Source organism: Asterias amurensis, chromosome 11 (genome assembly GCF_032118995.1).
Source record: "Asterias amurensis chromosome 11, ASM3211899v1".
Classification (NCBI taxonomy): Eukaryota; Metazoa; Echinodermata; class Asteroidea; order Forcipulatida; family Asteriidae; genus Asterias; species Asterias amurensis.
In genome coordinates, this window is record NC_092658.1 from 3,235,499 (window position 1) to 3,262,231 (window position 26,733).

General features: G+C 37.8%; 1 protein-coding gene across 1 annotated transcript; it reads right to left on the reverse strand.

Annotated features, from left to right (window-relative positions):
• Positions 1–311: 311 nt before the first annotated feature.
• Positions 312–25,484, reverse strand: LOC139944337 (serine/threonine-protein kinase/endoribonuclease IRE1-like). The gene is made up of 19 exons (XM_071941336.1): positions 25,233–25,484; positions 24,186–24,321; positions 19,980–20,086; positions 18,481–18,553; positions 18,029–18,200; positions 16,730–16,788; positions 16,266–16,515; positions 15,288–15,369; positions 14,707–14,866; positions 13,730–14,001; positions 12,880–13,055; positions 11,616–11,745; positions 10,077–10,233; positions 9,275–9,468; positions 7,819–7,957; positions 7,132–7,259; positions 5,730–5,853; positions 5,530–5,597; positions 312–4,537 (listed from the first exon to the last, which is right to left on the reverse strand). Exons 1-19 carry the CDS (start codon positions 25,344–25,346, stop codon positions 4,331–4,333), a joined length of 2,748 nt encoding a protein of 915 aa, XP_071797437.1. The 5' UTR covers positions 25,347–25,484; the 3' UTR covers positions 312–4,330.
• Positions 25,485–26,733: the final 1,249 nt, after the last annotated feature.

Below are 26,733 nucleotides of genomic sequence, written 5' to 3' on the forward strand. Positions count from 1 at the left end.
CCAGGGTCATTTGGGGGCTGGCCCCAGGTGCATGACATCACCATGAAAGGGTGAGTGATTGTTTGATTAGCTCTTGTCTGGGGCTCACCCTAGCGAGCACCGCGGGGTTGACACAGGGAAGCTAATCAAACGCACACATAATACACACAATACAGGGTTAGTTACGTGTACGGCTAAGTGCCAAAACACACAACTGGTGCATTTGGATGCTTTTAAGTGGTTGGTCAACTCACTGGGACCAAGAGTGAGAGGGTTAATGGTGAGAAATAGATTGGTGTTAATGTAATTTTTGAAGAGGAAAGATGTAGTCCTTGGGCCCACTGAACTACAATAAAAACACAAACAGTAGTCCATGTGTCACATTTTGTGCTTTAATTCAACTCCAGTTGAAGTGTTATATCAAATAATATATTATACAAGTACAAATAAATAATTCAAGAATATTTAATAATACTAAGTATCATCAAGTAAAATATATTGTATACAAAATGTGATGCTTCTTCAGTGCAACCAATAAATGATAATTACTTCACTATTGAACAATACACATGATGCATGTTTTTAATGGAAAACAAATTCTTCATAGTTCATTGTAAATGATTAAAGACAGTGGACAATATCGGTAATTGTCAAAGACAAGTCTTCTCACTTGGTGCATCTCAGCATACATGTATGCATAAAAAAGAAGAAAATTTGAACATTTGAGATCAATTGGTGTTCGAAGTTGCGAGATGATAGTGAAAGAAAAAACACCCTTGTCACACGAAGTTTTGTGCTTTCAGATGGTTGATTTCGAAAACTCAAGTTCTTAATCTGAGGTCTCGAAATCAAATTCGTGGAAAATTACTTCTTTCTTGAAAACTACTTCACTTCAGAGGGAGCCGTTTCTCACAATGTTTTCCACTATTACTTGTTACCAATTAAGTTTTTATGCTGGTAAATATTTTGAGAAATTACCAATAGTGTCCACTGCCTTTAAAGTGTGATTTCAATTTTGTTTACGGATACCACCCTCAATATCTAGTGATAGGGTTAGGGTTACCCCAACTCTGTTAGTGGTGGGCAGCCATTTTAGTCAGGTTATTGCAAAGAAGAAAATATAATGTTGCACTTTAATGACTGCATGATTTTTTTTGTAGCAACAACTACTTTATGCAATGAAGAAAAGCAGCTTCAACAGTTCAGCACCAGTAGTATACATGCTAGACCATAAATAAACCTTGGTTATCCTAGTAAAGCCCTGTTCGCATTGGACTTAATTTGGGTAAACTAACCGAGCCAATGGCTAACTTACCCATTTTAAGTCCAATGCAAACAGCCCAGGAAGTTTTACTCCCAGGTAACTTCACCGACCCGAGGAGCCAAAGGTGCCCAGGAAGATTGACCAGGTCAGTTTAACCGCACCAGAAAGTCCAATGCGGATGCGACGACTCGGTTAAATCTCCCATCCGTCCGTGACCCGAAGAAGCTGACATGTTTTGTCATGGATGAATAAGATTTTCGTGATTATCGAACTATTCAACGTTACGCAGGGGGCCAGCTCGGTTAGTTTACCCACCTTCTCAGTAAGTTTAACCGAGTCAAATAAATCCAAGTGCGGACGGTGGGAAAGTTAACCCGTGGGAATGTTACCCAGTGTCGTGGTTAAGTTACTCAAATTTTTAGTCCAGTGCGAACAAGGTTTAAGTCACTAAAGTGCAACATTTTATTTTCCTCTTTTCATTTCAAGGCTTCCAGTAGGTATGATTTGTATCACCAGCCTCTGTTTCACTGCAACTTAATTTGTTGCTCTGCCTTGCAATCATTCGGCGATATTTGTCTGCAAAAAATTCTATGAAGCTGTCTTTATGTTTATGGTATTGAAAAGTCAAAATACAGATATAAACATGCAACCGAGGCATGCAACTTCTTGAATGATTTCCTCATTTTTGATTTCTCAGCTACAATGTTTGAAAACATGGTACTTAGTCTTGCTAGGTTTTACATTTTGTTGACAAACTGAACCTGCATTTCTGACATTCCGTATACGAGTACAAACAAACTTTTACCGGATTTCTGCTCATAATTAATTTTAAAAATCTTTAAAAAAATTGATGATATTAAAAATGGAATGCACTTGATTGATTGATTACTTATAAATGACATGGAACTCTTTTGACACAGACGTTACTTTGCTACCAATTTGAACAACCCAGCACCAAGATTTGGTCATCAGTAATTGTTAAATTAAATCTGACTCCAAATCACTATCTTCCTCTAAAGTACACTACAGTAATGTCACTTGGTATCAAGTTAGGTAGGTCAAGGTTTGTAAATAAACTTGGATTTTACTCAGGAACCCACTATGGTTCTTGCTTTTGAAAAAGAAGGTGAGAGTTTAAAGCCATTGGACACTTTTGGTAAACAGTATTGTACAAGGCCCACACTTCGTGTATCACAACTTCTATATCTAATAACAAACCTGTGAAAATTTGGGCTTAATTGGTCATCGGAGTCGGGAGAAAATGACGGGAAAACCCACCCTTGTATCCGCGCGTTTCGCCGTGTCATTGTTTTACTGTTTTCTCAAAAAGTAAAGCATTTCATGGAATAATATTTCAAGAGAAGTATTTCACCACTACCTTCTGTAAACCCTGTAACTTATTTGTAAATCTGTGAACTTTTTTTTGTTTCTGTACCGAAAGGGTCCAATGGCTTTAAGATAACATTGCAAATAATAAATACACATTAAAATAATATTTACACTCCTTTCAACACAGACGATAAACAAAAATTAATGAACACGCGATCACTATGTGAGGTGAGTTGAATGTATTATAAGCTTGAGTCAACAATGTTCACGATTTAGGCACTGTTGCCAAATTGTTAGTTTATTGGGTGCGTTCGTTTAGCTTCCCTGGGTAGACCCCGGTGTGTGGCGGTTTTTACTTCCAGGACAAACGTGGGTAATTATCTGCACACGTTCGTCCTGGAAAAAAAAAAACCCACACACCGGGGTCGACCCAGGGAAGCTAAACGAACGCACCCTTTAGTGTAAGGTGAGTTGATCGCATTATAAGCTAGTGCAAAAACAAAGATATCACAAACTGAGGTAGCCTTATATTATTCTATTAAACGGAAACGTTGCCTTGGATCGGGCAAGTTGGTCTATGAAAAGCGTTTGAAAATCGTTAATTATTATAAAATGCATTATATGGTTGGAAAGATTTTGTAAAAGTAGAATAAAATGATCCACACAAACATGCCTAGAAATTGCATAGTTTTCCTTAGACAACACGCCATTTTGTGGAGTCATTGTCAAATAATTTAATCCACAAAACGACCGACTGTGTTAGTTCGCAAAATAAAAGGAAAACCACAAAATTTCGAGGTAAATTTGTGAGGATCATTATATTCTACTTTTAAAACATCTTTCTAACCAATATGCATTTCATACAATTGATTTCAAACACTTTTCATAGACCAACTCGATCGATCCAAGGCAACGTGTCCCTTTAAAAGAAAACAGAAGACCACCAGGCAAGTCCGGTTGAGAGTTTACTGGCCTGATGCTAAAATCACTGGCCTCAGGTTTGTGGTATGGTTCCTGTTCCATTGTAAACCCTTTCTTACCCCGTTGTCAAATGTGATGCCATCAAGCAACATGAGTCGTTTGTCAAACCCAGGTAACTTTAAATGTTTTACTTATACATTGTTCATATTAAAAGAGTGTAATCTTGATACCTCCTTTAGTTCAAAACTTTTGAAAGTTGAAACACCAAGAGAAGTGCAAGAATAAATCTGAGAAAAAGGTTTCAAGTCGAGTTGTTTATTGGCACATTTTCTTTCAATGCTAACCATAACCCTTCTCTGATATAATTTATCAGGAAGGACGTTGGCAATATAAAATACAATATATTTTGGTATTTAAATTTCCCCCAAAATAATGGTAAAAACCTTGCCCAAGTTGGTCTGTTTTGGCTTGTTTCTCCAAAATGATATTTCCAAACAAACGACTTGTTTAGCTTGATCGCATCACAAATGAATCCTGAGCTCTGTGCATCAGATGTAGATTTAAACGTAACTACTACGGAACATACCTATGGTGAGCACCCACACTTTGACCTCCCTGCTTCACTGACCCTGGACATCTTTCCACCACCCGAGGGCTGATGTGACCAGGGCCCCATTTCATAGAGCTACTTTAGAATATAATTGCTTGACACATCTCTGCTAAGCAGAAATGAGCAGGATACCATTCACAAACTGTACATGTTACATAGTACTTTGGCTGGTAACCTTATTCTGGTAAGCGGCTCTATGGAATTGGCCCCTGACTGACACTCACATTTTACCTCATGAGTGGCACAGACTCTGTTTCCTGAGGTTGGGGATAGTACTTCTGGAAGACTCTTTCCTCACCGCAATGCTGACCTACGACCTTGTAGACGTGCAGAAGTAGTCTGGGGAAGCGCGATGTGAAATAGTGGATGAAGCCGTCTGGTACCGGACCCAACGACTCCTTGACCTCATCTGGTAGCTCCCTGTAGTGGTGTTTCTATGGGAAACAAGTCAACTAGAAATTAGTGCCAGGAAAATAACCTTTTTAACCCAGTGATGTCATTTGTTTGATTAAAAGCCTGGGCCCAATTTCATAGAGCTGCTTAAGCAAAAATATTTGCTTAAGCAACAAAATCCTTGCTTAGTAAAACCAGATTACTGGCCAAGACTCCACTCAATTGTTATGCTAAGTAAACAACAGGTAAATACTAGTCATAAGCAATGCACATGGCATGAAATTTTGACCAGTAACATGTGTAAAATAAGCGAGCTATTTTCGTGCTTAAGCAAATTTTTTGCTTAAGCAGCTCTATGAAATTGGCCCCTGGTTCATACCTCCTGGGAATGCTTTATGCAAAGCAAATTTTCTTGCATCACAATTAGAAGGTGAGCCCGTACGGATAACTGTATCACAAAATTTATATTGCATTTGTATTCGCAGGAAGAACGAACCGGGGCTCAACACATACTAGTCTAGTTGACATCCCTCTCTGTGACTTTTCACAATGATCAACTGGAACTTCGAGTAAACACCATCTACAGTTTCAACAAATTCATCATTCTGTCAAAGCTTATTGCGGCAGTTTTTCCCCATCCACCATGGAATGCTTTGCCCAACAGTGTCATTTCCAGCAAATCACTTGACAAATTTATGGAAAACGTCACCAAGTAGCTCAAACATTAAGCCATCCCCTTCACACATTGTGCACAAGCTGGTGTGATGTGTCTGCAGACATTTTCTTTCGCTGGTGAATTTACACAGATACAGATTATTTTGCATAACCCATAGAAGAATGTACGCATCGTATTGCATTGGATTTTCAGATGACCACAAATACCGAATTCACATGAATCTTCTTGTGATGTGATTGTTTAAATTCGATGTGAAGGAACTCTTGTAAATAGTTCAAAGGGGTTTAGGATTTGTACACATTTTTTTTTTAGGTTAATGAAACTCAAACCCTTTTGAGATCCTCTCAAAACACCTACCTTATTCCTCATTGCTCTGATCAGATCACGCACAGACTTTCCTTTGTAAGCTCGGAATTTACGAAGATCTGCAAAAAAAACCATAATGTTATGTACTAATCAGTTACATTTAGTAACAAATGTAAAGGGAAAGAACATCATTGGTTATGTAACGACCGATAATCGGCTAGTTTTTAAAAGCGCATGGTTTATGTCCTCACCTGTTTGTAACTCTTCCGTTATATTTGCCCTCCAATCTTTCTTCACAACATCAGCTGCATTGGTTTCCAAGGCAACAAGCAAGGCACAATCAAGAGCTTCTTTCTCGATCCTATCACTAACATCCTAGTTAGAATAATATAATAAACTTTCAAATTAACTTAATGGACCAAAGTAAAAGTAAATTCTTCCAATATTTCTCGTTTGGATAAGAACTGATAAGCTCCTTTCCAAGAGATTGACCTGCCAGGAAATTCATGTGAAATCTTGTTTGACCTTTTGCCACTTTAATCATCCTTACTTGCAGCTAAAAAGCTGAATTGCGAATGATGCATCTACATTGTACTCCTGATCAACCCATACTTAAAAGGCAGTGGACACTATTGGTAATTGTCAAAGGCTAGCCTTCACAGTTGGTGTATCTCAACATATGCATAAAATAACAATTTGAGCTCAATTGGTCATCAAACTTGCGAGGTAATAATGAAAGAAAAAAATACCCTTGTCACACGAAGATGTAGTGTGCGTTGAGATGGTTGATTTCGAGACCTCAAGTTCTAAACCCGAGGTCTTGAAATCAAACTCATGGAAAATTACATCTTTCTCGAAAACTATGGCACATCAGATGGAGCCGTTACTCACAATGTTTTATACTATCAACCTCTCCCCATTACTCGTCACCAAGAAAGGTTTTATGCTAATCACTATTTTGAGTAATTACCAATAGTGTCCACTGCCTTTAAACACAAAGCATTGAAAGAGGATGAAAGATACAAGCACTCTGCAAACCTGCAATACAATGTCATGAAGTGAGTGCATCTACATAGCACAGCTTTGTGCACAGTTGCTCCACCATACACGTACAGCTGAATGGTTCAGTGTGATTGATCAGCTATTCATAAATACCTCAGACAGTTTCGCTATTCCTATTAGTGGATCACGTGGGGGTGTTTAAACGGTTGATAATGACCAGATGGAGCTGCTTATAACCGCTATTAGTAACAGCGCGTAATCTATTTCTAAGTGCGTGCGCGTTATCTATTTCTAAGAGAGCGCGCATACACACAACCCAAGCTCATCAAACAGATTCTTCACAAAGTAAAAAAACAAAAATACAAACCTTGATTTTTCAATTGCAAAGTGTCTATATTTATTTAATGTTTTTTAACAAAAGGGCAGTTATGAATGGGAATAAAAGAGTAGGGACTCGTTCTTAAACGTCCGTTTAAAACCTTGCAGGATCGTTGCCATGTGATAAAGGCCTGAGCCGTAAGCGGCTGTTAAAGAAATCGTCGCTACCCTTTAACTCCCTTGTTAATACTGGTAAATGTTGCAAGGAACACAAGAGGGATTTAAACACTGAAAGTGCAAATCAACATATAAAAAAAAAATTGTTCTTTTTACCTGAAAGAACATGAGTTGTTTTTCTCGATTCCAGAAGAATGGATGTTTAAGGATGCTTTTTGAAACCGGTCTGTCTGCAGGCAGACGTTCAATCATCTGTGTTATTAGCTCCCTGGATATTAAATCATCTGGAAATCAACAGGAAAAAAAAAATCATAAATTTGTTTACATTTACATTGAAATAATAGGAAAATCATAACTAAAAATAATAATTTCATTCAGGGCCAAGTTTCATGGCTCTGCTTACCGCCGAAATATGTGCTTATGATTACCATTCTCTGCTTACTGTTTAAGTGCCGAATTTCTGCGCTAGATGTGTAAGGGTAGAATGCCTTGTAATGTGGAGTATGCGTGTCAAAGCAAAAATTCCCTGCTAACTCTTAAGTAAATTTTTGCTATAGTTAGCAGTGCTATGAAATGGGAGACTTTTGGGACGCTTGGTGGCAGCAGACTTACCAGGTACAATCCGTTGTTCTCGGTAATGTGCGCATGCTCAGAACTACGTAAACAATGGAAGTTTACCTGGTAAGTCTGCTGCCACCTAGCGTCCCAAAGTCTCCCAATGGTTCCCTGATAAAAAGTTCCATGTGTGCTACACACAGCCCAAATAATTGGGCTGATTTGATCCGCCCGTAACACAAATATTTAAAAGATAAGGACAACAAAAGATAAAGAACAAATTTTTACCTTGGGGAATTTTTTCTAGTGCTGATTTTCCAGCTAAGATGTTGGCCTGTCTGTGTAAGGCGTCACCGAACGGATGCTTGCCACCAGAAAGGATGTAATAAAACACACAGCCCAGAGAGAATATGTCTACGGCCGTTGTCTGTTTAATAACACACACAAAGAAAAATATATTGTTAGTATTACTATGGACCTTATGCATATGACGTCATTATGAGTAGGGCACCCTCACATAGAGGTCAAAATGAGGTTGGTCATTGGCCAAACATGTGCGCAGTGCGTACAAATCTGCACATTTCCATTGTTGCACCACCGGTCTACCTCTCTGATGGTGGCCTGTAGGTGTCAATGCATAAGGCCAATTCTTAAAGGAACATGTTGCCTTGGATCGGTCGAGTTGGTCTTTGAAAAGCGTTTGTAATCGTTTTTTATAAAATGCATATGGGTAGAAAGATGTTGTAAAAGTAGAATACAATGATCCACACAAACATGCCTCGAAATTGCGTGGTTTTCCTTTTACCTCGTCGACTAACACGTCGGCCATTTATGGGGGTCAAAATTTTGACTCCCATAAATGGCCGACCATGTTAGTTCGCACAGTAGAAGGAAAACCACGCAATTTCGAGGCAAACTTGTGTGGATCATTGTATTCTACTTTTAAAACATCTTTCCAACCATATGCATTTTATAAAAAACGGTTACAAACGCTTTTGTTTTGACCAACTCGTCCGATCCAAGGCAACGTGTTCCTTTAAGTAAAATAAAAGATGTACGGACTGCATCAGAGATAAGAACTTCCATTTGGGTTTAACTCTACACCCCTTTGTGATATGCGCTGTATACTCGGTGCTTTCCCAAAATCCTGCAGTAAAACAAAATTCATTGGCATACTACTCAGGTGGGATTTAAACCAACTACCCATCCGCCCATTATAGAGCTGATGTCCTTACCACTAAAAAAGAATCTGAAAGAACCTGGTGATGAGCTGCCAATTTGTCTATAATAAATAGTACAATTACAAAGTAAAAAAATAAAAACATCCTTTTCATCTGACAACTAACACCTGATATCTCCATGTTATTCCTTTTCCAAACAGTGGACTTAATTGGATCATGCATAAACAATAGGGCTGCTGAGTGCCTCAGGTAGGTTATATGCTCATCCATTAAATTTAATAAGCCATTTTGGGGTATGGTGGACACAGCATAATGTCACTATTAGGTTTGGGTAAATTTGTTTGTAGACACCCAAAACCAAACAGTGCACTCCTGTAGTGTCCTCCATGTCTCAAAAAGGCTAATGACCCAAGTCATTCAATGTTCATCCACTGGTGGAAAAGGATGTATAGGGTCTAAGTGTTTGTGGCGAAACTAAGAAAATCTTTAATGGAGCTTTCCCTTAATGTGCAGGTAACTTTGAAATCCCTATTTCTTAACACTTTGGTAAACAACAGACTTACTGTTCGTTCTTCACCGGTCAGCATCTCCGGAGCAATCCATCCATCTGTCCCCGCTGCCCCTGACCTCCTAGAGAATGACCTCCGACCTGCAGATAACTTCTTGCACAGTCCAAAGTCGGAGATCATGGCTTTGATCTGACCGTGTTGGTTCGGCTGGGATATTAAGACGTTGTGAGGTTTAATGTCTCTGTGAACTGAGAAAAGAAAATTGTAATGCATTAGAAACAGTCCTGTGTAACCGTTTCTACAAACTAAGAACACAAATACAGAGTTGACATAGGGGCAAAAGCCCCAGTTGCCCTGAATTTGGCCTTAGTGTCCTTTTTAGTTTCAATCTGACAACTCACTGTTATAAAGTTCATACTACGGTTGGGACATATACTTGCCACATGCGAGTGAAAACACAATTTTGCAAAAAAAAAATTTGCTTTGAAAATGGTGTGCATTATGACATGTGGGCTAGTGAAAAAACTTGCGGCCGGCCACAAATTTGTTCGGTCACCAAGTGATAAAAAAAAAGTTAAAGAGTGAAAACTTAATGAACCTTTGCAAACTGCCTACCCCAAAAAACATTACCTATGTTTAAAAAAAAAAAAAAGGAATTAAAGCCCTTATGTTTTGACCCAAGCAAGAGAGAACACAGAGCAGGCATCAGCGAGCACAAGTACCCTGCACTGTACCCTGCACTGTAGTTTCTATTCCCAATTTGGATCAGAATCACTAGAACTGGCTCGACATCAATGCAAGGGGGTTCTTTAACACTATAAAGTAAAACAAAATCAGGAGAGTTTTGGGTACCTACCTATGTTTAGTGAGTGAAGATGTGCCAGCCCTGCCGTTGCCTGATTTAAAACATCAGTTGTTTCTAGACTTTGAAAACTCTTCCTATTTTCTGCATATTCTTGTAACGTTGCTGTGCAAAGCTCCAAGGCAATGTATCGGAACTGTGGGTCTTCCTCCTATGAATAAATATTCATGGTACAATTCATTAAACTTCCTACTGTAAAAAACACAGTAGAGAAAGCTACATCCTTTCATTTAATTGTATTATTTTATTTATTTTTATTTATTTTAAATCTTTAGACATACACAATAGTTACAAGTTGTACAGGGGCTGTCAAGGTTAAAACAAAAGTATAAAAACTGTCATCAAAAGATATGTAAAACCAGACCCCTGCCAAAGATAAAAATATAATTATACAATATAAAAAGGTGATTGCACTGAAACATTGTATTACATAAAATTGTTTCATTTTTCATCTGATAGCTTACTGATTATGAAGGTCATCCTGAAAAGATTTTTTCTTTGAAATATTTCCTTCTGAAATCAAGTTATAGTCGAAATAACTGTCGGCTGAAAGCGAAAAAAAAGTGCAATAGCTGATTTCGGTTGTGTGTTGAAAATTATGCTGGATTGTAATTTGTTTTGTATATGAACGAACACACAAAAACATGAACCCTGTCTGTCACGGGTGCGATGCGACCCCCCCCCCACGTTTATTTTTATGTTACGTAATCATTTGCTTTACTTGCATGGCTAGCGCCCTCTGCGGGCTGCTTTCCGGTTCAAGAGCATTCTGTTTTGGGCCGAAGACCTTAACTGACGTCTTTGCGTGTCTTCACCCAACAGGTAAAGATCTTGTTATATTTTGCATTTAAATGTTTTCCTAATTACTACTTAGATTAAATAGTATGTAATAAGCACTATCCTCAAGTCTCAATTTGTTTATAGAATGTTGTTGACTTTAGTGGATATCTGGTTGCTTTTGCAACATCACGCTAGCTATTTATTGATTTGCGGTGTTTAGATATATTTATTACCTCTAGAGCCTTTCCTAATAATCTTAGCAGTGTTACTGAATGTAACATTTTGGAGATCCTTTAGTTTATTTTATCATTGCTTCTGGGATTGGAAATAACCTGTTTATATTGCATTTCACCGTTAATTTGCCTTAAATCCAAGATGGCGGTCGCGTCCTTAATTTTGGCGCGAACCGCGAGTATTGTTTTATCGTTTCATTGTTTATTCTTTTAAAGTTTAGTTTATGTAATTATTATTGTATATTTTGTATGAGCATTCTGTTTTGGGCCGAAGACCTTAACTGACGTCTTTGCGTGTCTTCACCCAACAGATTCACCGTTTACAGATCTCAATAAAACTAAAGAGCTACTATATGATCAGACTTGCCGTTTCATGCCCGTACTTATTCCAAGGGTCACATGTCTATGGAAATGTTGTCAGCTCTACAAATCCTGTATAACACTTTTAAGTTGTTGCTCACGAACAATCTGGAAATCAGACGAAAGTAGGAAAAGTAACTCCCTTCTCCTTGATACTCACCATACAGAAGTAGCGGATTACGTTTGGATGTTCGTCAGACTCTCGGAGTAGATCTACTTCTCTGTCTGCAAAACTAAAGCAGTCGGGTAGGATCCTCTTGACTGCTACATCACGATTATCAAACCGCCCTCTGAGAAAATGGAGTAGGGAGGGTGGACTAATTAGAAAATAATCAGAACAACTGAAATCTGGTTTATATTTTAAAGGAACACGTTGCCTTGGATCGGACGAGTTTGTCTATAAAATGCATATGGTTTGAAAGATGTTTTAAAAGTAGAATACAATGATCCACACAAGTTTGCCTCGAAATTGCGTTGTTTTCATTTTACTTTGCAAACTAAGACGGTCGGACATTTATGGGAGTCAAAAATTTGACTCCCATAAATGGAGGACCGTGTTTGTCGACGAGGTAAAAGGAAAACCGTGCAATTTCGAGGCATGTTTGTGTGGATTATTGTATTCTACTTTTAAAACATCTTTCCAACCATATGCATTTTATAACAAACGGTTACAAACGCTTTTCAAAGACCAACTCGATCGATCCAAGGCAACGTGTTCCTTTAAGAGGTAACCCATCTTCATGTTGGTTTCAATTGCTGGGTCTGTTCATTCGCTTCATGTGGTATCGTTGTCAAAACTTTTTGCTCTGATTTTAGATCGCTGGATTGGTTACACTGTGGATGTTAATTGACTCAAAATAAAGAAATGCTTTTAAATTTGCAGGTTTCGTTACATTTATTTTTACATTTTACATTTTAGCTTTAAAAAAAAGTCAGGCCACCAGCATTTCGTTTGCAAGGTCCCTTTGGTTAGTTTGCAACAGCTAATACTATTTTCTAACTTACAAGTTGTTGAGAACCTTTGAAAGAAAATAGGCGACGTTAGCTCAAAAGGTTTGAAAACCTTAGGTGGTCGGAAATATGGTCAAATTCTGCCAGTGGTGGATCTTGAGTGCTGGGCGGGTTTTCCAGGTCCATATTAGAGCCCAGGGTTAATGGCCATAAAGTTAGGAAAGTAGTGCATTCTACTCCAACAACTAGGCTCCTACAGTGATACTCATGCCTACATCCTTACAGACTGTGAATGGGTAACCCTGTTTCAGCCCAAGGAGTAGGTGGCAACGTTTCCCTGTTGATTTGGGTCAACAGCCCTAATCAGTTAAGTGTATAGCCCTCACCTTTAAGTGGCCGTCTGGCTTTGTGAGTTGGCAGTTGGGAGATAACTCATAACAAATTTAAACAATTTATAAATAAAAAACACCTACTTGTAGACAAATGTGCCCTCGCATCCTTGACCCAGGATCTCCTTGGGGTTGAACATGATCTTCCCCACCTTGGAGTATCCCTCTGGAATATCATCGGCTGAACAGTCTACGCTGCTTGCCTGGCTCTGATTGGATGTTTGCGCTGAACGCGGCTGGTTCGACACAATCACCACTGGCTACAAATACAACAAAACAAAAATGCGTCAAATAAAATAAAAAAGTCCATGTCCATTCCCAGTATCGGTAATGATATTCTTCAATGACGCAATGTTTGCGTTAAGGTTTTCAAAAGAAAGACTATGCAAGGCTAGGCTTTCACATTATTTTTTTTTTCCAACGTGTAAAGGAAAACAAAATGGTGGATTTTTAAAGAGGTTCAAATGTTCACAAACATGGCTGACGGGCACAGTCTATAGACCTTTCCATGCAACCCAAGCTAGCTGTCACGGACGGGCGAATGTTTAGTAAAACACTAAATTGCATAAAGCTGTTTAGCAGAAGAACCTGCTTAGCAAAATTCTATGCTAAACATAACTTGGTTGGGGCACCAGTCACAACAATGTTAACTTGATGGACTTTTTGCTGGTAACCAGTTTCTGCTAAACAACAGTTTTCTGTGCTTAGCAAATTCTTTGTGCTTACATGCTTTATAAAGATGGGCAATGACTGGTTGGTCAACTCACAAGCAAATGTCACAGAATTTTTTCTTTTATTTCCCCTACTCAAGTGAACAGAAGCTAGAACTTTAAGCGAACTACAGCTAGACTTCGTACATTTTGAGCAGGGACATAAGTTTTGAACGACTGCAGAAATATTTGACGTCCAACATCTCAAAAATTTGAGGACTTACCCTAGGAATCAAGTAAAAGAGTGCCAAGATTCCGAGCAGCAGAGTGAGAATCCCTCCCACAAAGACTCGATCAGTCAGCACGATACGGAACCACAGCTCTTTCCCCTCTACCCCTATCAGGGTGTTGTTGTTGTCAGGGGTAGAATCTGCGGTGTTGGCCGCTGGCTTGATTGGTAAGATGACGCGGTCAGTATTGGTAAGGGTGTGTTTGTTGGGGTAGAAACTGGAGGGGATCAGGACGGCGCGGGAGCCTTCGGGCACTTCATGATGACCTGTAAGGTGGAAATTTTTTTAAAATGAGATGACCTGCAAGTGGAAATTTGGTTAAAATACAGGAAAAAGTTTATTTTATAACGGTGAAGGAATTTGAGCGTGACTAAAGACATAATTCACCTTTATGTCATCTTGCCATACATCTTGCCTGCGCCCTGCGCCTATTTGGCAGTCAAATCCCTTATGGTTTAATGAGCTGTGTGCATTGAAGGTGACACAAGTGCAGTTTATTTTATAAGAATAACAACATTTAAAAAGCTCATTTTCCAAAAGGATACAAAGCACTCAGAGATTGACCGAGAGAACAACAATGGGAATGGAATCAGAAACTAGGTGGAAAACCACTGCCAAGCCCAAACTGCATTATTCAGGTAGAGTAGAGAGTTTCAGCTAAAGCCGGGCTATCTATGAAAAGTATGTACAGACCTTAGCCAGACAAATATTACAGACTAATCAAGTATATTTTAAGCGACCCTTTGAACTTGGTCACAAAGCTATAATCTTTTATGGAGTGTGGAATAGAGTTCAAAATCTATGGCCTGCAATTGAAAATACTCCGTCTCCTGATTTTTTGGTGGTTTGGGAAATTTTGGCGGGTAACCCCTCTCCTCAGGCAATATTTTTTAGGGATGAGCAAATTTATGTTGGTGCTTTATTAATAAATATTAAAATTCATTAAATTAGAGAAAGGGAGAGAGACCTACCCATTAACAAGACAGGTTTAGCTGTTGTGACTTTTGGGTTGATGGTACCAGGCATGATGGTGACCAGCCGGCTAGCCACTGGACTCGGATCAGTGCTTGGAGTGGGGTCTGGGGTCGTTGATTTAGGCCCCTCGAGTAGAGGTGGGCTCCATCCCCTCGGCTGTGAAGGAAACCATAACACGAACAATGAGTAGTTGTATGTGTGAACTCACAACCAAGATTTAGAGCAAAAATTTAGTGCCGGTTTGCATATCCTACAGACAATTCACAAATAACACACAAAGTTGTTTGATTATGAAGATGGCAAGATCCTGACAATAATTGATTTTACTACACTTTAGTAACACTTTACTACTTTACCACTTTTCATTGGTAAATTTTGGTCGTGCAATACCTTTGAACAAGAAATGCTTATTTCTTCTCATTTCTTCTCATATCTCAAATTACTCAAAATAGCTTTTTAAAATTTATATCTAAATTTGTGTGTCAAATTGGCTACAAATCGAACCTCCCACCTTAAACGGAATAGGCACTTTATTAAAGATAAAAATAAATGCCTAGAAAAGTTCAAGTTTGCTTACCACAATGGGGACCGATCCTTCCTCTACCACAGCAGGCATGGCAAAGACGCCATTCTCGTATTCACCAATAAACAAGGTAGGGCTATGAAAACAAGCGCAAAATATAAAATAAATTACAATAAACTACAAGGGTACAACTGACTGGGTAAATGTCAAATAAATTTGGTTTGAACAAAGACCAATTAAGTAGAGCGGGACCTGTGACCTCCGGACTAACTTGCAAAGATTGAAAAAAATAGGGAGACTGCCAACATTATGGCTAGATAGCTCAGTTGGTAGAGTGACGGCACCTTGTTTTGTTCTTGATATTTGAGATCAATATTTGTTTTAAATATTGTTCAAGGCTGTTTAAGTAGAAATAGCACTACCATTTTAAATTTTAAAGTCCAATTTTGATGTCCTCATGCAATTTTTCACCTTTTGTTAAAAATTTTTGATTAACTTATATTTTGTGCTTTGAATGTCTTTTTTAAATTGTAAATTAAAAAATGCAATTCGGTCGTTGGATCACAAATTTTTGAATGTTGAAAATAAACCATAAACCATAAAAAGTTGCATCCCTTATGTTGATCCCTCTTGAGTTCTGGGTATGTATTGTAGTTAATTGCTGAAAGTGCCTCTGACAAGCCACCCCAAACAAAGATAGATAGCTCAGTTAATAGGTTTAATAAAAAAAAAAAAAAAATATTAAAATGTAAGGCCTGAAAGCCACTTCAAGGTGTGGGCTAAAATTGTTTATTTCCAGAGGCCGTTGCCACCTACTCCTAGGGCTAAACCAGGGTTACCCCTTTAACAGTCCATACGAATGTAGGATTGGGTATCATGGATGCTAGAACTTCAGTGACACCGACAATTTTGAACCAAGTATTAGTGAGTTTTACTTATTTTCATATTTTGTACAGCTTGTTCACCTTTTTATAACAAAATAACAATAGGGCTAATTTTAATCAAGTTGATCTTTAACGATCTTCAACTCACGTGAGCATAGATTTTGTCTTCTCATATCCAAGCAGCCTATTCCTCCATTCGGGATACTCGGTACCGTCCAGCAGATGCCCCATGGTCTGGGGCGAGACACTCGTTACAGATACTTTACGGATTCCTTCGGGGTGAACGGTGTAAATGGCGACTACCGGGGAGCTGTAGCTAACGTCCCATAGCATCTCACCAGTATGCGTGTCTAGAGTCACGAAGGAACCGTCCGTGATGGATGAGAAGTGTCGCAGACCTGTGACCCCCAAAAAAGTAAAAATGAAGCAATTGACTTTGTTAACTTTTATATCGCGGTTATGCACAAGCAAATACAAACAAACACAGGACAGTGATTTGGACTTTCCAATAGAAAACAAAACAAAAACACACAGTCTAAACTTAAAAAGGGTGAGAATATTGAAGAGTTTTTAGGGCACGTGAGGATTAAAATATTTATGATATCTGCTTACCGTAGTCTTCCTCATCCACTGTGAGATGGTTACCGTAATCGATGTATGTCACATTCCATCTAGAAATACAATAAATATAGAAAATGATTATTGAACGTTTTTTTTATGTGCCATTGATACATCACCATGCACTTCCTCAAAACCCATCCAACAGGTTGTAAGTGCACTAGTGCTGGGCAAATAGTGAAATTTGGTATTCGGTTAACCGCTGGCCAACTATCCGAAATTAACCGGACATTTTAACTTTGTTTTTTCTTCAGCTAGAGGGCGCTGGTCGTTTGTGGTCGTTCTGAGGGCGGATTGTTATTAGTCTAAGACAGTGTAACTCGCTTCATTCATAAAAATAACCGGATCTTATTTAACGACAGCGATTTGCCTTTCTTTTGACTCTACGTGATGGTCAAAACTTTCATAATCTTTGAACAAAATACTTCGGAAATGTCACTGTTTTAACTCTTTACGGAGGTGAGCATAGTTAAATACTTATTTTCTGCTGTTCTATGCTGTTTGATGCTGTCTTAATAGAAGTTCATAAGGATTCAGATAAAACATTCCTATCGGTCGTCGCCCCGCCGATCGCTGATAATAGGAATCCGGTTTCTTGGTTGTAATTAGAGGATTATCCGGTTTATTAAAAGGTGTCCGCGCCCCTTGCGGATATCCAGTTAGGTCGAAAGCAGTAATTGCGGTTCCGGTAAGGAAAAACTGTTCACCATTGACCTGATATTTGAATTATTCTCCCAGGCCTATTTACTTATAGGGATTCATGCCAATGGTATAAAAGTCTTACATACGAAGTGTGGACCAAAATAACAAGAGGTCTACATAACGTAGGGATTTGACGCACAATGTGGACTTACACAAATCCACACACTGGGCTCTGTGTTTCAGCCACTCTGTGGACATTCCTTTATGTTGTACACCTAGCAAGCATAGCAAATGAAGTGAAAAGATGTCCACACAATGTAGATTTGCACACGTCAACATAGTTTTTTTTTTTTACAGTGCTAAAGAATATGACTTTTACAGGGAAAGTCCACAGAGTGTTTGCACCACAGAGCTGTGTGGTACAGGGCAGTTATTAGTGTGTAACAATGAGTGCTCACACTAGCTCTATAATAGAACCCCCTCAGACCCCCACAAACATCTTTACGCAAAGGGAGCAGCTGTCTTCATATGATATGTCTCTTTTTACCCCATGAGGGGTCTATTTGAGAGTGTAACCCCATGTGTAAAGGATCTTCTCCCCCCCCCCCCCTAAAAAAAAAAAAAAAATAAAAAAAATCCCAAGAAACTCACACTCTCTCTCTGGTGTCAGAATCAAACATGGTGAGCGTGAACTCTGTCCGCCCAAGAAACAAGGTTCTGGAGTCGGCCGTTGGACAGGACTTCTGCGTTGTCTCCGTTGCCATGGTGTGTTGCCTCTCCCCTGTTGCTATGTCAACTGCTATCCAGCTGTCCAACTTACGACCTAATCATCCAGAGATGAAGAAACAATTATTTAAAAAACAAACTATCCCTAACACTGTCTGATTTCAAAAAACACATATCAAAAACAAACAAACGAACAAACAAGGAACAAATAAGTGAACGAACGCACAAATAAATGCACAACCATACGAAAAAACGCACGAACAAACCAACAGGAACAAAAGGGGGAAAAAACATACAAACACCTCCCAAACAAACAAACAACATACCTGATAAAAATACCAAATAAACATACAAGAAATGAAGTTGTGTGAACTTACCAGCATACAGTACACCGTCGGTACTTCTACAGGGTGAGGCAGTGACTAGGTCAGGTATAGTGAAAGGTAATTTCTGTGAACAAAACAACAATAGGTCAGAGATGAAAATTTATCACTCTGTCTCTTTGTTCATTATTATCTTAAAGCCATTATACACTTTCGGTAAACAGTATTGTCCAAGTCCCACACTTCGTGCATCACAACTTAATAACAAACCTGTGAAAATTTAGGCTCAATCGGTCATCGGAGTCGAGAGAAAATAATGGGAAAACCCACCCTTGTTTCCGCGCGTTTCGCTGTGTCATGACATGTGTTTACTAGATAAATCTGTAATTCTCGCTATCCAGAATTGATACTGTTTTAATGTTTTCTCAAAAAGTAAAGCATTTCATGGAACAATGTTTCAAGAGAAGTCTTTCACCATTACCTTCTGAAAACCCTTTAAATTATTTGTAAATCTGTGAACAGAACTTTTCTTATTCTCTACTGAAAGTTTATAATGGCTTTAAAGGCACTGGTCACTATTGGTAATTACTAAAAATAATTGTAAGCATAAAAACTTACTTGGTAACAAGCAATGGAGAGCTGTTGATAGTATAACACATTGTGAGAAACAGCTCCCTCTGAAGTAATGTAGTTTTTGAGAAAGAAGTAATTTTCCACTAAAATATTTGAATTTGATATTGAGACCTCAGAATTAGATTTGGAGGTATCAAAATCAATCTGAAAGCACACAACCAATGTGACAAGGGTGTTTTTTATTTCATTATTATCTCGCAACTTTGACGACCAATTGAGTTCAAATTTTCACAGGTTCGTTATTTTGTACATATACACCAGGTGAGAAGACTGGTCTTTGACAATTACCAAAGGTGTCCAGTGTATTCAAATACTTTCATTTTAATATTTGTTTAACGCTGAATGTAACTGAGAAATTGCTGGCACTCTCGTATTGGAGTGAATTTTTGTTCTCATGTCACACTTTTGTTCCCTTAGGGTTCATTTGGAGTAATAATTAATCTTTTAATTTGTGGACAAATTGAGAGTGGGTGGGTCAAAAGAAATAACTGAAAATCTAAATTGTGTTTTCAATTTGTATCATAGAATTGTTTGTGCAGTTCTATTGACTCTCTTGTGATAGCAGACATCTGCGCCTAATGGGCAAATGGAAAGGATTTTCTTTTTGGTTTCAACTTGACAAAAAACTAAAAAAAAAAAAAAAAACCATTGAAATACACATGAGCTTGAAGAATTTTCTTTGTAGAATCCACTTAATTTGAGGCATTACTTTAAAATTTAAAACTTAAAAATTTAATTTGAGGCATTACTTTAAAATTTAAAACTTAAAAATACCAAAAGTTGGGGTGGGAGGTTTCAAAAAAACAAATAGAAATGTTTTGATACTGTACTAAAAAATGATTGAGCGTAAGAGTATTTCACAGAATAACTAGACCCTACATCTTGTATTAGGACCTGCTTAACTATAGTCTAAGACATACCTTAAGGCCATCACTGCCACTGCTGACCGCATACAGTGAACCATCTTTAGGGTCTGGAAGAAACATGGGTCCCTCAGCCATGTCAACTGGTACTTTGATAATCGGACCTAATAAAAATATTGAGAAGAAAACAAGATTGGAGTAAGGAAACAACTAGTCTGTATAAAAATTGAACACAACAAAACATTTCTTTTCATTTAAAATAAAAGTGATGGGGACGGAAAAAAGGGAAAATTAAAAAGTTTAATGATATAAAAGCAAAATTCATTGGTTTTTACCCATATAGGCCTACACAGATGCATGTTAGCACTGCTTACTAATAGTGCTTACCTGAGTTCTGTGAAAAAAAATCACAGGCATATTACTCAGGTGGGATTCAAACCCACGACCTTTGTAATTCTAGAGCAGTGTCGTACCAGCTAAAAAACACCAAGAGTCATTTTCAAATTTAGTTGAAATATTGAAACAACAAATTGGAATACGGTCTAGTATTGAACAATGAAAAGTATGTTCCAAAATTTTAAATGCACAGCATAAAATAATTTTGGTAAACATCTGCCACCAAGGGTCTTTTGTTGACAAAATATGCATTTAACAGTTAGATGCTGCCTTTGCATTCTGTCCCAAACTTAGTGGCTGAACAGACAAACAATAACAACAAAACATTTGGGAAACAGCTTTGAATTTAACTGTATATGTTCCAAAATTAAAAATGCACATCATCTGATTTTGATCAACATCTTTGTAACAATAATGGTATTTTGTATTGAAAAAAACCCATGCATATTATAAGTGGATGGTGCCTTTGAATAGTTTATGTACATGCATGGCTGGCCTAGTGTTCTCTCCCCTCTTGAGAATATTCGTTGAACAGACAAACAGTACAACTTCACCAGTACCATCTGCTCTCACATCGGCTATCAATAGACAATGAACTGAATATATGCTGGCAGTCAGAAATGCCTCATTTATACTATAAAAACAAATTAATGGAGCTGAAATGCAAGTACTTTGTATATATTATTGTACTAGATGATAATTATTTAATTCATTTTCTGCAAACACTCCCTGTTTTAAAGTTTATATTTTTGTTGTATGTCTTTTTAATACAATTCAGCTCTTGTGCTGCGATGTTTGAATTTTTAATAAGCCAGTAATAATTAATTATTTTTTATGAGGGTGGATTTATTTTTATTTTGATGAAATAAAAAAATGGTTTGCAGTTGATCGTGATCAAAACAATAATTTATGAAGTGACATCAATGAAATGAATTTATAATCATTGTTACTGCATGTTACTTTCATCAGTGAAACTGTCGACTGTATGTTATGTACTGTTGCAGTATTTCAAATTTGTTTCTTTTGTTTTGCTGGGTGTTTTTTCATAGCTGTTAGGGGGGATTTTATTTGAGTTTTTTCTTTATTTATCTTAGTTTGTTTTGCGTCTCTCTTTTGTAATCACATGATTATTTGGAGACACTGGATAGCATTGTTATAAATACATCTTCTACAAGGTATGCAGGGCTCTGTTGCGAATGCAAGACCCATTTATTCACATAGAACCATACGACTTTGGTTTACAAACTATTCTATCATTACCCATACATGATGCAACCTTCTTTTTAGCAAATAAAGATAACTGCTCAGCAAACCACATTTTATACGGGTAGAAAATTAGCTGAAAAATTGCAGGCAGGCCTGACTATAATTATATAAAAATCTCAATAGGTAATTCTGATAATATAATCTGTACTTTCCATCAGACTCTCTGCTACAAGCCTCGAATATTAGATTTATGTGTAGCTATTAATTAATGACTAGCTATTAATTTATAATGAATTGTAATTGGTTCATTTAACTATATTTTTATTTGTTGCGCATTTGTAATGAACTACTCTGTATGGAAATTAACTAAATTAAATCTTGGCTTAAACAATGTTTAATACCAGGCCTGTATGCTTCATTTTTTAAAGGACATGGGCACCAAGGCATTTTCTCTATACTGAAGGGCACCCTATGCTAAAAATCACTGAGACTGACCCCGCAGCCCAGTGTTAATTTCGAGCCCTGAAATTCCTGAAGAAGATCTTTGAGGATTAGGAGGGTGAGGGAAGAGGATTTCAGAGAACTCCATAAGATTTTCAATATGGGTTTTGGGGGAATCTCTCTCCAAAAGTACCTATTTATTTATTAATTCCAATTACACTCAGTGTCTGGACAGTATCAAGTCTCCTTCAATTGAACTTAACAGTTTGAACATTTCAGGAAATTTATGCAACATCAAATGTTGAATATAACTGTTTCCGACCTGCCATTCACCCTCCTGACTATATCCCCCTGTGCATGTTTAGTACTGAGCAGGACAATGGTATTGAACAGCCTGATGTCTCAATGGAATTTGTGTAGTCAGAAAATCAATAGCCTAATGTTTGCAAATTGGCAATCACAGAAATGTAATAAACCAAATACAAACTGTATAATTTTTTTTTTTAAACTCAACATCACATCTGTTGACAGGACCTTCAGTTCCAAGTGAACATATTTTGTTGGATGACATATTTTGTTACCAGGGTTTACATGTAGCTGCTCACTTTTAGTACAAATAATAAGTAAACACAGCTACAGCTGCATATGTTAACATTCAACTTACAGGATATAATTTTTCAGATAAAGGTCAACTTACAGTTAATTTCTTTTGGAAAACAACCAATCGTTAAATATTTCTTTAGACATTGATTTTCTGGTTGGTTAAAACCAACTGACAAAGTGGGACTGACACAAATTTGTTGCATGTCAAATTTTGTGCACTTAAGCTCCCAGGGATTTGGGGGTTCTGGATGTTGGGGTGGGGGTATGTATGTATCGTTGAGTTGGGAGTGTGTGGTTTAACGATTGCTACTGTTTGGCAGAGTGTGGGTTCGAATCCCGGTCATGACACTTGTGTCCTTGAGCAAGACACTTCATTATACTTGCTTCGCTCCAACTGGGGGTAAATGGGTACCTGTGAGGGCAGAGATGGTTCTTGTGATTGATTTAGCCGAGTAGTGCATTTGTTGCACAAGGCTGTATACTCCCCAAGGAGCTGAGATAGTTTAAGAAAGGCCCAGTGACCAGGGGTAATAATGTTAAAGCGCCATGAGCATCACTGCGTGACGAACCTGAGCGCTATATAAGAAGCCATAATTACTATATTATTAATATTACCTTTTTATTCCTACTGATTTAACTATTCTCTTCTTTTTAATGTGTTTTGACTCAATAACCTATTAGCTATGAATAATGTCTGGTAATACAATGGCTTGCTTCATCAAAATCTACTGCATAATTTTGAGTTCCACAGACTATAGAGACAGCTGCTACATTTGTCACATAATTCTGGGCAAGCTTTCGCGTAGATATTTATTTAACTTAGGAGACAGTGAACACCCATACACCATATTGAATGAGTGTGTATGGCACAATGGTACCAGGGTTTGCTCATCTGAATCTGAAGGTTGCTTTTGAACAAAAACCTCCCCCCCCCCCCAATTCAAACTACATGTAGTAACTTGTGACCTTGTATTGAGTAACGTGCTAATGGCTCATTGTCTCCATGCCTTTTGTTACTGCCTTAGGGCTAGGCCTACTTGGGGCCCCTTGAAATATTCCAATATAACCCAGAATAATTCCAGTAAGAGTTGCTTTCTTTGGAGAGGGAGGGAAGGTTTTTTTTTTTTTTTGAACCTTTCATTTGTGCATTTTTTGGACCTTATTAGGGGAGGGGCAGGGTTCTGAGCAGTTGGAGATTAATTAGTTTTCATTTATAAAGCACATAACAATGACGTATAAATGCCCTTTACATTAGAAATTACAGAGGTTGTTGCTAACGGTGTTGCTAACGGTGTTGCAATGGGTACAGCAGCTTTGTCAGACTCGACCATAATCTGGGGTGTCGTGGCCGAGTGGATAAGAGCACCGAACTCAAGCTCTGATGCTTCTGTTCAGCAGAGTGTGGGTTCGAATCCCGGTCATGACACTTGTGTCCCTGAGCAAGACACTTAACTACAATTGCTTCTCTCCACCCAGGGGTAAATGGGTACCTGTGAGGGCAGAGATGGTTCTTGTGATTGGTAATGTCGGAAGCGCTTTGAGACACCCCTCGGGTGTATTATTATTAATATTATTAATAATCTTAAAGACGGTTTAAAACAAAGGTAAAAAGCCAACCTTCTTTAATTGTCCATAAGTTGTTGCCGGATTTCTGGCCGACTGCATGCACACTACCGTCCAATGTGGAGACCAAGAGGAGCCCCTCTAAGAACTCTCTCTCATATGGAATGCTGAGTCGACCCTGATTGGATGCCTGAAATAACAAAAATGTATTGTTAATTTGGGTTTTTATCCTAAATATCCTTGAGTTAAAATAAGTTGCTAAAAGGAATCCTTTATTGTAACATCTGAATGCTATTTGCTGTTCAAAAACATATTGTATCACCCCTGCGGTATAACAGAATCGTCCAAGTACATCGAAAGACAACATGGCGAATATATCCGTTCATTACTAAATTCGGGATGAAAAACACCTTTTTTACAGAATTTAAAAATACAATTTTTTCAACAGTTTGAAAGTGATTTAGATGCATATGACTCTTGTGCTCATATTTAACGGTTGAAATGTGTTCAAATGTTCTGTTAAAGTGCAGTTAAAAATTGTTGTCGTGAGGTGTCATGAGTGGTCGTGAATTGCCGGTATTTAGTGTGACTGCATGAAACTGGAAGATAAATTTGTTATTACATGCAAGCTTGTGGAATACGAACAAATATAGAGCGTCTGCGTTGTATTTTTCAGTATTCCACTCGTGCTTGTGTGATAACTTATTATGTCCCAGCACCCTTTATGCTGTCAAAAAGATGGCCTATTCCAAACATATGAGATGAGCAATGATAATAATTGAATCAATCAAGTTAAATTAATCAATTTTATCTTATTGATGTGATTGATCCTATTTAAAACATCAAAAAGGGTGGATAACTTTCCGAATGGCGCCACCACTTTTTCACTCATTTTTACAAAAAGGGATATATCAATCAGGTAAATTAGATACTATATTATTTTATTTCGAATGAAAAAGTGGTGGCGCCATACGGAAACTTTTCCAAAAGGGTAACACTGTTAAGTGCATACATAAATATGCAATGTTACATTTAAAAACTCACAAAAGAACAAACACATTACCAATCGGTCGAGTTGACCAACCCATTTCAATTCATTACCTTTTGTTGTGGATTGCTCGGTGCATCGTCTGCAACGGTGGTGTGCACAAAAGGCATCAACAAAATCAACCACAGCCAAACCTTTCTAAAAATTGATCCTATCTCCATCCACATCTTGTCTTTTTGATTTTCCTCTCAACATTCGGATAATTAGCGTCTGGTTTACAAGATTTCAGACGACAATGAAAAGCGAACAGCGCAATCAGTCAAGAGAGGGTGTTTGTGCAAAACGGTGGTGTTGTTGATTTTTCTAATGTGGATATTTTTTTGTGCAGCCTCTGACGAAATCGATTCCAGTTCCAGCTAAAGTTATTCGATTCTCGGTTTCTGCACTTTTTGTTTTTTGGGGGGCGGGGCGGGACGGGGCGGGGGGGTGACAGATCGGGACTCTTGTTTTATAAAACTTTAGGAGACGCATATAAGTGTTATTTGACATTTTTCTACTGGGAATACCCTAACAATGGAGGTTTATAATAAACTTTATAATAAATCATTTATCTAATTATTAGATTTCCTATGTTTGAATGTTTCTTACAGGCAACATTATTATCCAGTCGGGAGGACTCTTACGCACCTCAAGAATTGTAGTTGAGCAACTTTAGAGTGAGGTGAATGTGAAAGAAATGGATACCCCCCTCCCCCCAAAAAAAACCCCCAAAAAACACACACAAAAACCCCCCAAAACCACAAAACCCACAAAAAAAATCACAAAAAACAACAACAACAAAACTAAACACACACATGCGCGGTGTCTGGAACCATGGAGGAATTAATTTATTCCTCCATGCTGGAACAGAGATTCTGTTGTTGGGGAGCTGGCATTTATTATCATGGAATCCTTTTTGTTTGATCTTCAATGGTTTGAGGGGATATTGTTTTATTTGTTATTTGTGTTTATTTTATTTATTTCGTCCTAACTTACTCTGTGGTCCAAAGCAATTGACCAGGGAAGAGCATTTTCTGCACATTTTGAATAAAGTATGTTTTTGTGACAGGTGTCCCCCCACCCCCACTCCAACTATAAGTGACCCCCGCCGCTGCTTATGAAAACAAACAATTAAGAGGGAAAGAAGTATGTTGAATGCCTCATGCAAAACGACTTCAAAGCTACTCAGCGGTACTTGCTGAAAACTTTGGTAATTGTGAAGAATTAAAAAATCCCGTGCACACTGGGCTGTTTATACGGACTTGGTTATTCGGTTTCAGTATCGACTACTTGATGTTGTCACATTTATTTGCGAATACATTCCGAAAACGCAGCTCTGGGATCTCCCTTATGAATAATGCAGTAACATGACGCAACTTTGACCTTAACTCACTCTCTTTCAGTATGGTATTTGTCTTATGATATAACTTGTCAAAAATAACTACATTAATAAAATATATACAATTTAAATTTAAATAGAATATATCTAATTTTAAATGCCATTTTTTCCAACAGAAAAAATGTCTTAAATAGTTGTTTTTGAAGTAATATTATTTTAACAAAAAAGGAAGTTAT